Raw genomic sequence first — 14,267 nt, forward strand, 5'->3', positions numbered from 1 at the left:
CACCGAGTAAGAGAGAGGGTGAGAGAGCCATGCTGCAATACGAGGCACGAACGAGAGCCACTTGACGAAACAACAAACATTATCGCACCTATCGATGCCAGTATCCATCGAACTGCTTGAAAATATTTCAGATTTTCGATGGACATTTTCTTCGTTTGAAACGTGTTAAACAACTAAATATAAAATTCGTTATTCGAACTGAAATCATAATTTGAATTTGCATTTTTAATTCTCTTATTTCTAATTGGCTCTGCTGCCAAGCTGCAATAGCTTATAATGTGCATTGATCCTTTAACATCTCACAAAAGATAGTGCATTCTCTTTGGCTGATTAATAGATGGCTTACAGACAAAGAGACTGATTATATCTGGGTTGACAATAAACTCGCTTCCTCCAGTTACAAATCCATCCAACAAAGACTGTATACGAGATTATGAGAATAAATTCAATCTGCCAAGTCCTGATCTCTAAGATCATACAATACTCATCTAGAGAATCTTATGATAAATCTAATTCTAAGCTAATAAATATACATGACTATCCTATAAAAGGATTTTTCTAAGTATATGTATATCATAGAGGTAGCTGGGTCAAAATTAGAATGCCTCCCATCTGATAATAATAACATGAATTTTTTCAAAGTAATAGCTACAATTTTTTGACACCCCATGAAAGCAGCTATCAAGATGATAAATTCAATGATCTGCGATATGAGAGTTTTAATGTCTTAAACAGGTAGGAACGAAGGATACACATCGGATCCTTTTTATTTCTTTCATGAACCTACCACTTACAAGATAAACCACGGGGAACTAATAGCGCGGACAGCCTGTATATGCGAGAAACTTAATGAACCCATGTGTTCCGAGCATATGAAAACCTTTCACGAACGGTTAATCTTAATGTCTCATAGCCATTTACGTTTACATCATTTTTCTCAAGTATTTTATTATATGTTTCGATATCATTTGTTTCGTTGAAATCATTATTAAGGTAGCCTTACTTTTTGATACCAGATAGGTAGGTACTCGATATTTCCTAAAAAGATCCGTCTACAACACGCGTGTGAAAAGGTTAAAAAGCAATGGGTAGGTATGCGGAGCGTAAAATTCTCACCTCCTGCGTCTGAACGGCCTCTTTAACGTGTTCGGCGATCTCAGCCGCTTTCAGGCCGGTCTCAATGGGCGCGACCTGCGAGTGCCGTCGCACCTGAGCCTCGGTGGTGAGTTCCTGGTAGCAGGATTCCCCGGAACCACGTCTGCTGCCCGCGATACACATGGCTCTCCGAAAGAGTCCCGCGACGACGGCGCACAGGCCGCATTGCATACCCGTCGCGCTTCCACGGCTCGACAAGGATCCACCACCATTTGTCCGTCGACGGGTCCGAGTCCCGCGGGATCCACCGTCACGTCTTTGGGACGCCAGTTTTCTACCTCTTCCTTTATTCCCCCTTTCTCTCCTCTATTTTTATTCGATACAACTGTTCCCTCCTAGCAGATTTCACCATAAGGATTCCGTTTCATCTTTCGGTCATCATTGTCAGAGATCGTTCGCTCGTATTCGCGACTCGTTCCACCAACGATCTCCCGTTTTCACCGTGCGTTTCAGGCTAGCATTTCTTCCGACGAGCATATCACCTGCACCAGAAAACCACGTTGGAAATCGGGAATCGGGAATCGGGAATCGGAAACAGGTCCACAGATTTCGCGAGAAGTCGAGGGAGGAGCTCCAGCTGCCCTATCTCTCGGAGAACTATCGATTGGCATGGAGTTACGTCCGATAGTGTCTAACCATACCGTGAATGGAACATCGTGTACCGATGAACAATGCAGAGAAAAGAAAGGTACACCGAGGATAATAGATAATCGCTTCGAAGCACTTTAAACGTCATTCGAAATTTCATACTTTTTCAAAGCTTTTGGAAATACACTCATTTTTTTTTTTTTTTTATTTTTTCATTAAATTTAGTACAATAACTCGGACTTTTTAAAAAATCTTTCTATAATTAATCAACAGTTTCTCAAGTGTTACAAGGTTACATTCCAGAAATGCTTATCAACGCGTCTGATTAACACGAAAATAGTGTTATTTTATTTTGCTACTTTCTAAATGTTAATGGTATTCGGGTTCTTCTTTCCTCTCGTGCTTTTTAATTATTCGATTAGTCAGCTGCGAACGTCAAGGCAGTCAACGTGTTAAATCGCTCGACAATTTTTCATAACAGTTTAAACCACCGTCGAAGCAATTCCAAATTGTAAACGATTCAACTATTCGGTAGGAGACGGTGTCGAATATCCATCGGTAAGCAGGAAGGTACACACCGTTCGACCTTTCGAATAATACCACGACGATGTCTCTGTGAAAAGTGTGACGAGTGAAATGTGTTGCGATGAAAATCGGGGGAAAAAAGCAGAACAGAGAAGATTCTGACCGCAGTGATTCGATAGAAATAAAGCAAGAATCAATAGGTATGTATATGCTCGCGTACATACACGTCTTCGTTGAGAAACGGAAACGTGAATTTAGCCACGGATGGAAGCTGCATCGCACGTGCTTGGTAAGGTGAAAAAGCAAAAAAAATCGTGATCGCGATTTTCTCTAACTAGGCACATCGTCGATCCTCGTTTACGTCGTCGTTAATGACGGTGAGGGGGGGGGGGCATCTGATAGGTCGTTCGGTAAACAAGGAAATCCTCCAGCTACCCCTTTCTCTCGATAAGATAGGAGAGCACGGAAGCAAGAATCTTTGTTCCCTTTGACCTCGATTTTTAAACGAGATTTTTCGCAGCCTACGGAGCTGCAATTATAACCGTGTGACGAAAGTGCGCTCTGAAAGAACGTACGCGAGGCAAAAGAGGCGTAGAAAAAAAGATGGGACAAGGGGGACCACGTTTGTATGCCGTCTCTGCGCTCCCTGTCTATGCTATGTGCGAATAGGAGACGGATGGTGTTGTTACCGTTAAGAAAAGCACGATTCTTCGTGTTTTCGATCATGCGTTAACCGCACAACGTGCTTAATCGGGTTAGCCGTTATCGATAGGAGGAAAATTGTATTTCTCTTCGTTGAAAACCTGTCTTTCTCGAGAATTAAAGGAGCAGACGCGAGGTCCCATCGAGCATGAAAAATGTCGCGATAAATGGGATGCGAGTGCGATGATACCTTTGACACGGAGCTTGATTCAGGGCTTGGCTGTCGTCGCAGCGGAATTGCTGACTAGTACGCGAGAAGAAAACCGACGGGGTAACGCCCGCGCACAGATATTGTAGCTGGTTCCTAACCGGGACGAGCCTAGGAACTCCATAACCGCGTGTTACGGGATGGCCCCCGGGCCCCGAGGCCCGGTGCCGACGAGAGCGCGAGCACGACGGCGCCTTTCCTCGATGCTTCGCCCCTACTTCGCACACCTTTCCATACAACAAAAGCGCAGCGATAGAAAAATAATCCCCCCCGAAACGATGATTTAGGGCCGAAAGAAGGTTCCAATTCCGTTATCAACCGACTATGCACGCCGGCCGGCCGCTATGCATGCACTGAACCACTAGATCCGAACGACAAGACGGCCGATGTCGAGCTCGGCTACGTTCGATCGTCTTCGTCGCTATTCGGCCCTGTTCGCCACCTAGCCACGCTTCCCGGACAGGCTAGCCGAACTCCGAACCGCGCAACGCTTACTCGGGACGGACGACGGACGACGGACTACCGACACGACGCGACGCGACGCGACGCGACGCGATGCGACGAGAGTAGCTCTCACTTCGCGTCGGGCTCTCGTCGCGAGTGCCCGATGCGGTTGCTTCTCGCCTTCTTCCGATACGTTTCTCCTCACAGAAGAGAGGGAACTCTCTCTCGTACACGAGCAGAGAAGATCAATAACGGATCCCTCTCCTTCCTCTTGTCGTCGCGCGTACACGGTCACGACGTAGCCGCCACGTATTTACACACGCACGTCATGCGAGTCACTTGCTACCCTCGGCCGCGAAGGCTGAGGGCAGCAACGATTTCGCGGTCATAAGAATTTCGTTTTTATCGATTCATTACAGATTTATAACCTGGAAGCGCATATCGATGGCGCGACTACGTTGCTGTTTTAAGCTCGGAGGGGAAGTTCGCGGATATGTAGATTTATGGTCCGTGTCTAATTCAATGGTCGGAGGAATTGAATCGGGTATTTAGAGATGAACGGTGGGGAGTTAAAAGGTGGCGAGACAAGTTTAATCCTCTCCAAGCCCAATCGAATTCTGTTGATTAAAATATGGGCGTAGGTTCGAAGGTTTTAACGAAAATAAATATTCTAGGATAGCTTCTAATCCTCCACATTTTAATGGCTGATGTCACGTATTCGTGACTACAATACGTAGTGTTTTACCTTATCATCCTTTAGTCGATTTCTAGCTAATGTACCAGTTATCAATAATTACTAATCTGAAAATTAATCATTTTCCGGCGTACATTAATGGAATTAAAATACAATTTTTATTAATAGACTTTGTTTAGATATTAAAAAGGTACATAACATTTTCAAGGTCATAAATTCAATGACGATTATGGCTGTCAAAATGTTATAATTTGCTTTGTGGGTAAACTTGGAGAATTAAAAATCTTAAATATCTTAAATAACATGACCTTGATCTATAACGTCAGTTGTATGAAAGAACCAGTAAAGAAGCTACATACTTCGAGTAATCATTTCAACTATTAGGTCAGATATCTATCATTTCAACTTTGGACATCGCAATTTTATTACCTTTTTAATTACCTTGGATAATAAACGTTCAGTTTACCTGAATGGACGTATTTGTCACTCATTTTTAGATACATAATAACCGTGGACCCCATAATTAATTCAAAAATAATTTAAAATTCATTTATCATCCAAATCAAATGTAACCAACATTCATTATTAATTATTATTGCAAATGGCAATTTCATCGAAATCTTTTTCAGAAACAGATATGCGAACGTATTTAATTATTTACATATCGCATTCTTACATTTATTCCGCGATAAATTACAGGTGAAATCCAAGTGCTCGTAGATTTACAAAATACCCCTGACGATGCGTCGTTGAAATTATAGTGATGTCCATACCTATCTCTGCACTTTACATAGATACCAGAAATGGCCAGATGAAAAATCGATAAACGTTTCCAGTTCTACATGTACAATTGAACCAGATAACGTATTCGCACGTATCGAAAACGCGGATGCAACTCGTCTATTCCATGAAACGATAGACGAATTCAGATTACCTGCTGAAATAACATTGAAGAGTATGTTAAAAGACAGAAAATAAACGGTATCAACACTTTACTTAACGATTTAGCTAAAACAATGCAGCTAAAAAACAATATTCTTGTCACTGGATTATTTTAAGCAAAAGAAAATATAAAAAATTTCGAATAGTGTCGCGCGATTAGGGGGACTTTCTTTCCCTACGTCGCCATTTTCCCTAGGGAACGCTACCATGCCTGATACTTTACTTCAGAAGGTCCATTCTCATTCAAGAAGCTATCTGAACGAGACCATCTCCGAGAAAGCTATTGTACGAGATATTATTTCCTAAACATCTAGAAATTCTCGTTTCATCATCAGGTCGCCCAAGTATGACCCTGAAAACACACGTAACAGAGCGTACACGATCCAAGGTGAGATTCTCTCTCTGGGGCAATTGCGGATAAAGAAAATAACGGTATGTTTTCAGTGAACCCTTTCTTTCTCCTTCTCTTACTGCTCCTCTTTGCAACGACAATCCCAAAGGGAGAAAATCGGGCTGCATTATCGTGAGATTGCCCTTGCCGCTATAAAAAGACTTGACCTGTATTCTCTTTTACGTTAAACCTAGGCAGCGCCATAGAAACCTCATTCCTTCCTTCTGACTTCCTTCGCGGCTCGTTGCGAAACACTTTTCATGATAGCTGTCACGATCCTTGAATACGTTTGTAACGAACACGACTGGCTATGCTCCAGCTGATCAATGACTAGGGAATTTAGGCAACAATCCGCTTTAGAGAATTACATCTAGATCCTGAATGAGATTGACATACTTAACGGCTGTTAGGATCGTTTTATCAAAAGCATGTAGCACCTCTAGTGGAATTGTAAAAAAATATTACTTCTTTGTCGTAGAAACGTTCCTACTTGATTATTGCTTATTTTTACAAACAAGTAAGAATTTAATCCGTATGCTGACCTTAGAAGTAAAGCAGGTCCGCTACAGTTCAACAACGTTTCACGCAACGAAACTTTGAAATAGACGGCTCGAGTATTTAGAAATTCAACTAAGGAGTCCAAATATAGACGGTACGTAAAGCAGTACAAGTACATATCTATTACCGTGGTAGAAATACGAGTACTGCTTTCCTTGACTTTGTCAAGGTACATACTTCGACGTATAACTAGCAGCTGGAATTACTTACATAGGGTAACTCTAGCTGGTTATTATTCGTCAAATATCAAAATTTATCATAATTATTGTGTCCAAAAAAAGTGAATTTGGTACTTTTCTATGTTTCACTGTTTCACTGTTTCACTGTCCGTTAGAGGGGCTAGTGTCACTCCAATAATGCTTTGAAATAATTACTACACCAAATACTGGTAATTGTCGAGTATCGAGATGATTGATAAGATCTCCTTCCCTAAATAGCTTTCTTCTCTATAAAAGGCTAACATGTACTTTGTTCTATCTGTTTGTTTGAATGATCCTTTAATTACAGATCTACGGATATCAAAGAGTATATTCTGACAGAGAGTAACAGGAACAATCGAGTCCACAAAGATGGGTAAAAAGAAGAAAAGAGAAGAATGTTTAACTGATAGTGAGAACCTCTGTCCGTTTCGTGGGTTGGATTCAACCGTTGTTGGGGCGACTCTGCTGGTCGGTCATTGACCTCGCAACTGCAACCACCCTATCTCACCCTCTCTCTCTCTCCCCTACTCAACTCAAGGTAGGTGCTATGAAACTATTCCATCTATCTGTTCTCTCTTTTCGTATCTATCGTTCTTACTGTCTGGTTACTCGTTATGACCTTTTCTACTTCTTCAACTTTCATTCGGATAAGGATAATTTGTTTACCAGCGCGAACTCGTGAAAGAAAACCAGTTACTTCCGTTTATAATTAAATCGATTAGCCATTTCAGGATTTATGGGATAGTACCTTTGAGAGGAATGATCGTGTAACGTGTGTTGGTTTCACCTCTGAATTCGAGTGTCACACGGTCCTTCTTCAAATAAATTGCATGTCATTCTACCTGAACTATAGCCGTGTACAGAAAGAAACAGGGAAATGACGAAATGACGTGTTCAATAATAATGGTCGCAATAAAGCTTCATAATGTTTAGCTATAATCGATGACATTCAGTTATGTTGAAGAAATAGGTAGAGTTAAAAAAATTGGAATTTTGATTAGCCACCTACATATTGTAATTATAGTATTTATGTAATTATGCAGTTATAGTATTTCAATTGCAGTGAAACTATTTTTTCGTATAATTAATTGTAAAAATGAGCAGTTCATCAGCAGTTTGAATATTTAATATAGCAATATTACCTAATTGTAAAAAATTGAATCCCTCTGTTACAATATCGAAAATAATAATAGGACCCAAGTTTCTTCTGGACCAGTGCAACAATGTCCCGAAATTTGCATAGCTAACCTCGACATACGAGTTTCCGAGCGAGCAGAACCGGCCGAAATGTCAAAGTCCCAACAGGCGGTGAGAAAACAAAATCGCGCGGAGCCAGGTCAAAACTCAGCTCGTTTGAAACTCTCTAATAGTTGATTAAACTACACGTCACCGCGAATATTGTGTGTAACGTTATTAATACTTGGGTATAAGTTTGCTCGTGGAGAAGAAGGAAAAAAAAAGAAGAACGCGACGCGACGCGACGCGACGCGACGCGACGCGACCCGACGCCGCAAATTCTACAGCTCGCGTTCGAATTTGCCAATGGTGGACCTGCGGCAGGGTTAGGGGTGATTCGCCATGCCCGGGGGATGAGAACGGACGTGGAAAAGGTGTTCCTGGGAAGAATGCGCGCGCATTGCTACTCATCGGCTGGAGCCCCGGATCCAGCCTTACGAGATCGTTATACATATACTGTTATACGCGAGGTATATCGAGAATTTTTGTACAGTAAAGAAAATACTGCTGATGCCAAGGTTTATCATCGGAGGCTTACAGGTATTGATGGATATTCGATATTCTTTCTTGCAAGCTTTCAGGAAGTTTAATTAAATTCGAATTATTATTGATTTTTGAAAATGAAGAACATACTTATGTACAACGGTATTCAAATTATTCTGTATGTAATGTAATATAATATGTAGGAATGATATTTAATGTGTTGGTGATGTTCTTTTGAAAAATTCCCACCAAAAAAAACTTTACGGGATTGAAATGAGAAGATTGAAGAGGCTGGCACTGGTTCACCCTAGCCAATCCATCTTTCATCAAAGATACTATTTATATACCGTCAAACGGTGAATGTAAAATGAGTTGGGGTTCCGTCGTGTCACAATTTCAGTCTTACACTATAAGAGCATAGTATGCTCTTCGACAATCAATAATACAGATGAATTACATAAGGAAATATGAAATGTTGGTAAAGTAGTTGGAATACAGTCCAAGAATTTCTGATAGGGTACGTAATTCTTTGAGACGAAGGTATCAGGTGTGCGTGGAAATAGGACACGATCTACTCTTTTATGTAAAAGGATAATTCTGAAGAAAAGAAAGCCAACAGTTTTATCCGAAATGAAAAATTAATTACATCGAGTAGAGTGGCCAAAATTTCAAGTGGCCACTCCTTAATTCAAAAATTACAAAACATCAGATTTCCAGAATTTCAGATTTTAGGGACAATTTAGACTTACTAAATTCCAGATCCTGAAAATGTCGAAATTTCTAAGGAATCTGACCCACCCCAGAAAGACGAATTTACGCCAACAGTTGTTTATGGCTTTGAGAATATTAATCTTTTGATTGATGTGTATTAGAACTTTAGGTGCACGAACAACCACAGTCCAATAATTACGGAAGTCATTGAAAAATGAAACCTGAAGTTTCTTCTGACATGTAATTTAACACAGAAATGTCGACTTCCTTAAATCTTACCGCTTAGGAAGTGCTCTATCCCTTACCCTAAATCAAGGCGAACGCGTACAATGGAATTCCATTTCCTTGGTAGATACAGTTCGTTGATGGGGAATATTTTTCATCGGGAGCTCAACTCGCAAGGTATAACTTTTCCTCCTTTTCTCCCTGAAAGTATCTCGTCGATTCTCCGAGGGTTTATACGCGAGTCGCAAGGAAATAAGGGAGACTCTGAAAAGGGTACGATGTCAGAAATCATCGATTATACGGCATTCTCGGTTATAACAATGTATCGTACGTATTATCCCAAGAGATAGGGATCCAATTTATTGAAACAGAAGCGTCTTGAAAAGTTTTCATACTAGTTTAGAAAAAAATTCAGGGGCAAACAATGTTAAGTCTAATTATATTCTAACGGGACTAGTCTTGTGATCGGTAGGTACATAGTATAACTATGAGTATATTCCTATACAGTATACATATGTATACTAGCTCAAAATGACTCTGCATTCAAAGAGCGAGGGTTAATCGAAGGAAACCTTGGTTGCGCGCTATTGTACGTCATTCCTGTTTCAGGAAAATGTCTCCTATGCAATTCCCCTACTTCTCAAGACTGTAACCTCCTTGTTGATTTTAGCATTTCCAACGTCGTCGATATGCCGCTTTCGCTTTGAGAACAAGTTCCCACGCTCCTCTTAATTTTCTAGTTACCTGTACAAAGGAGAGACATCGAATCCCTCTCCTTACCGACATTCTCAGGATTCCGTCGATCTTTGTGTAAACGTTTCCAATTGGAATGCTTTGAAAGGAAACAGTATAATTAGCGGGGCGGATTCACGATTACAAGGGTTGCTTGCTCTCTGATCGCTTTATTTTTTTTTCTTACCACGTCAACTATTATGTAATATACAATATAATCATTCCTTGAGCCGTAAAGGGTTTAAAGGATTATGTAGTTGGACAAAAACTGCTGTAGGCACCAACATGCACATTAATCATATCTACATTATACATATACATATGTAGGTATGTACGTCGAAAAATACATTTATTAACATATTGATAAAAAACGTCAAGTCAAGTGAAGCACAGTGATTTTGTGCTAAGCGAGCAACTGTTTACTATTGTGCAAACTATGCGACTCGTGTTTAAAAATAAATAAGCGATCAAGAATAACGCACGATTTATAGCTTATCGTATTCAGTATAGCTAGACTCTGCAGACGCGTCTAAGCGTTCTGCCAAATGAAACATAGTATCAATTTACCATTTCGTAATCACAAGAGTACAGTTTATTATTGCACACGAACTCGACGAATAATTTTATCTTGCATAACATCAATGCTTCGATGCTGAAAATAATGTGTTGATGCGTTGACTACCACCGCAGTAGAAATGGTTAGAAATGGTATACGGAGAGCTGGCTCAAGGCCTTTTTCAAAGTAAAAAGTTTGCATATACCGGTGCGTTATTTTTATTATAATATCAGGGAAATTTCCCTAGGTAATATGTAGTAATTCGAGCTCTTAATTATCCTCACGAGTCGCCTCGACCGGACTACCGGTCATATTCATTTTACTACGTGTTATCCATATTTGCTCTATACTTTAACTCACGCGTCAGCAGCAGACAGCAGGCAGCAGGCAGCAGGCAGCAGGCAGCAAGTAGTAAAACAGGCTCGAACGTTTCCGTCGGGCTTGTTTGGGAATACATATGTCTACTCTACTGATCGACTCGTAGGAAGTAGTGGGGAAACCGCTGTAAGAATAGGATCGTGCCATGCCGATACTAACGTACTTAACTTACTTACAATTAGTACGTTCCATTGACACGTTGACCATCACAGTGGAAATAGATATAAATAGTCAGACATATTAAAAGTGGAATTATTAAGAATAGGAATAATTAATTTTCAAATTGAGATGCTTTCTACTTACTATTTTATATTATTTTTATATTTCATCACGAAATGAAATAAAAAAGAAACGTCAAAAGGTTGAAAAACGAATTATAATTATTATAAAGAATCAAAACTTGGACCAAATGACTTGAGGCTTTTTCAGAAATCGCGAATGTATACCCACGTATAGTTCGTTAATAGTACCTACTTAAGGGGTTAAAACGACCTAAAACTACCTAAAACTTCTGATCATTGCTACCGGAAGTACCTGTTACTCTTGAAAGGGTGAAATCAAGTCGAATCGAGTAAAAAAGCTGCGATACGCAACGAGAACGAACGTCCTCGTTCGTTAGTCCATTGAGATGACGTCACCCCGCCGCGCCGCGGCGACAGGTAATAATGTTAAGTAATATTTACTAACAGGCAGAATCGACCTCGGGTCTCTGAGGAGGCTACGAATCGTTCCTCGTGAGGGTGCTTCATCGAGGGCGCAGCACCATCAACTAAATTACCCGCGAACTGACTCTCCAACGCAGTTCGAGAAGAATTTTGGCCTCCGTACAAACGCATTCTTCTATCGTTTCTCAAGATGTCGCATTCCTCGGAATTTATATCAGACGGCTGTTCAATTTACATACGATACGGCTCAATTCTGCCGGAACGTGGCAAGCAAACAGCTCCTCCTTCTTCTTCTTCTTCTTCTTCTTCTTCATAAATACGATTTTATTAATACGTATCGCGAGACCACGTTTCCTTCCAGCCAAATATTATATCTTATTTTTCCCCGTGGCGAATCATCCACAGCCAGTGGGGTGTATTAACACCTAGATTGCCAGTGTGACAACAACGATAATATGTCGTATCATGCTTTAATCCATTTCGACACCCCGTTTCTCATAGTCAGCAGAAACGTCATTATACAAGGTGTTCGTAATTGTCGCCATGACTTTTCAGACATCTCTAATAATCTGGCAAAATTATCATCCATAGTATTTCATTGATTTCGTCACAGTCACAGTTTTTTATTTTTTAATAAAAAAATCTCTAAATTTATATTTTTGGAATCAACGTTAAATTCAGGTAAATTCCTGATCACCTTTTAATTTAAAAATTATACATTTAAATTTAGGTTAATGTTCTTGTATTTGTTTTCTAAGTTTGGACACGATTGACCCAGACTCTGCTATTCAAGAGTCAAAAAACACAAGATAATTTCATCTTTGTTGGAAAAAAGTTGTTATCTTTATATACATTTTTTTTTTTTTTTTTGTTAAACTATCAACACCAGTTAAAAAATGGTGGTGGCTGATTCACGCAGCATCTTCTACAGTGAGGGTTCTCAACATAGGATACTCGTACCCCGAGAGGTCATCCATGAAATTTCAAAACAGACACAACCATCTCATCGATTATTCAATTAAATATTTATAATTTTATAAATTTTGTTAAATTGCTTACTATATCCATTTATTGTATTTATTTAATTATAGAAGGAGCGTTCCAGTATGTATGCAACATCAAAGGCTAAGAACCACTGTTCTATAAAATCTACACTTTATACATTCACGAGACAATAGAATGACAGTGAAAGACACCTTGCGGCATAAATCAGTTTCAATGGCGATACTAAAATTCCGATTCAATTACATCATTTTAGTCTATGGATTCTGAAACGAAGACAAAACGCATATTTTACGATTCAGTGACCAGTCGCCGATATCTAAAATTAGAAAATAAAGCCTGCCTGCTTGAGTAATAAAATGAATTACATAAGCGATTGTTTCGGACCCTTCAATAATATATTTAAAACTCTTTATTAAATGTAGTTAATAAAGGTAACGCGACGACAATGCGAGTAGCACCTTCGTGCTACTCTCACCCTTCCCTGTGTATCTCCTTCTCTCTCCAACCTTTTTATCTTGCCCTTTCATTCCCGTCGTACAACCCCATGAATTCCTATATTCTCCGCATTGTACGGCACCCCTGCGGCTTCTTTATGGGCTAACGTGCCGCAAAGTCTAAAAACGCATTAGTAGCAAATGGTATCGTTGCGTAAACTTGTTTCAACACCCACGTGAAGTGTAGTTAACACGATCGTAAGTGGTCAATAGAATTGAACCTGTTTCCTCGATTCCTGACCAAATGGAAGACACTTTATGACCCCATGTATACGCAGCAAAAAAATATACCAAAAGTACACTGTAACATGTATTATCCATATTAGATAAAATGTATTATCTAAAATGTATTTTCAATTTTTCTCCAACTTTTCAGTTGTTTTTTTTTTCATTTCTTCAATGTAAACTGTTGCAGATGAAAAGAAAAATGCATAAGAAATACTTTTTGGATTTTTTGTTTGAAACAATAATTTACTATCGACTACCTGAAATTTGTAACGATTTTATCAAAGATCATTAGCAAGTAATCGAAGATTTACGAATAAGGAGAAGAAACCACCGATCGGATAGATTCGAACGAAAGCAATGGGAGACCAACTAGAGAAGGGAAAAAAGCCTAGCTCGGTTGGGTCTATGGAGCGCTCCAGGATGGTACTTTTCCATTTCCTCCATCTCATGATTTGCCATTATGCCATGATTGCCATCTTGAAAGCACTTTAAACCAATTTATTACTTTCATTTTTAATCGCTTCATCGAGCATTTGGACCGACCTTGAGGAGAAGAAACGACACCCTTAAGAGTAGCTCGGACAGACAGTAGAGGTAAGTAGTACTTACGTACTTACGTAGTACTTTCGACGTTGTCCTTCGCCTCCTTTCCCTACATCTTTATTGCCTGATATTCTATTCCAACTATTTCCGTTATTTGTATAACTTGCTCGTCATCTCGTGTTTCCTTCAAATGTACGAGTAGAAAAAGAATTGCAATTTTTGAAAAAGGGGTGAAAAAATGATATACCTAATTAGCATCATGATAATATTAAGTTTAATTTTTTTTATTTTTCTTTATCTCAAACAAGTTTTTCATTTCTTAATAAGGAGTCAGTTAATCCTTCCGCCCCCCCGTTGCATTACTGCTTTGCCAACAGCAATTACCATTCATTGCGCTCATCATATATTAACGAAGCTAGCATGCAAACTTAACAATTTTTCAACTAACTTATTCAGCCAAGCTTATTTACTTACATAAATCAACAATAAAAAGTATTTTGCATTCCTGTTCTCTTTTTCTAGAATTCAATTAATTTATTAACTTTGCACGTGCAATTTGGGCCGCATTCATTCCGTAGCCGCATTTCGAATAATGAATATGGAT

The 14,267-nt window shown here is 39.5% G+C and overlaps 1 protein-coding gene across 9 annotated transcripts in view; it reads right to left on the bottom strand.

Annotated features, from left to right (window-relative positions):
- LOC117608685 (uncharacterized) overlaps positions 1-14,267 on the bottom strand; it is a 44,962-nt gene that overhangs the window by 27,972 nt on the left and 2,723 nt on the right. For 3 of the 9 annotated variants that reach the window (XM_034334162.2, XM_034334155.2, XM_034334159.2), the window contains exons 1-2: positions 3,161-3,964; positions 1,117-1,637 (exon numbers count right to left, since the gene is read on the bottom strand). The exons of 1 other annotated variant lie outside the window; for it this stretch is intronic. In XM_034334162.2, coding sequence (XP_034190053.2) covers positions 1,117-1,326 — 210 coding nt within the window. In that variant the 5' untranslated portion in view covers positions 1,327-1,637; positions 3,161-3,964. Of the gene's footprint in view, positions 1-1,116; positions 1,638-1,796; positions 1,971-3,160; positions 3,968-14,267 lie in introns of those variants that run through there. 5 more of the 9 variants (XR_004582390.2, XM_034334164.2, XM_034334156.2 and 2 more) reach the window with 5 other exon arrangements.

This window comes from Osmia lignaria, chromosome 2 (genome assembly GCF_051020975.1).
Source record: "Osmia lignaria lignaria isolate PbOS001 chromosome 2, iyOsmLign1, whole genome shotgun sequence".
NCBI lineage: Eukaryota > Metazoa > Arthropoda > Insecta > Hymenoptera > Megachilidae > Osmia > Osmia lignaria.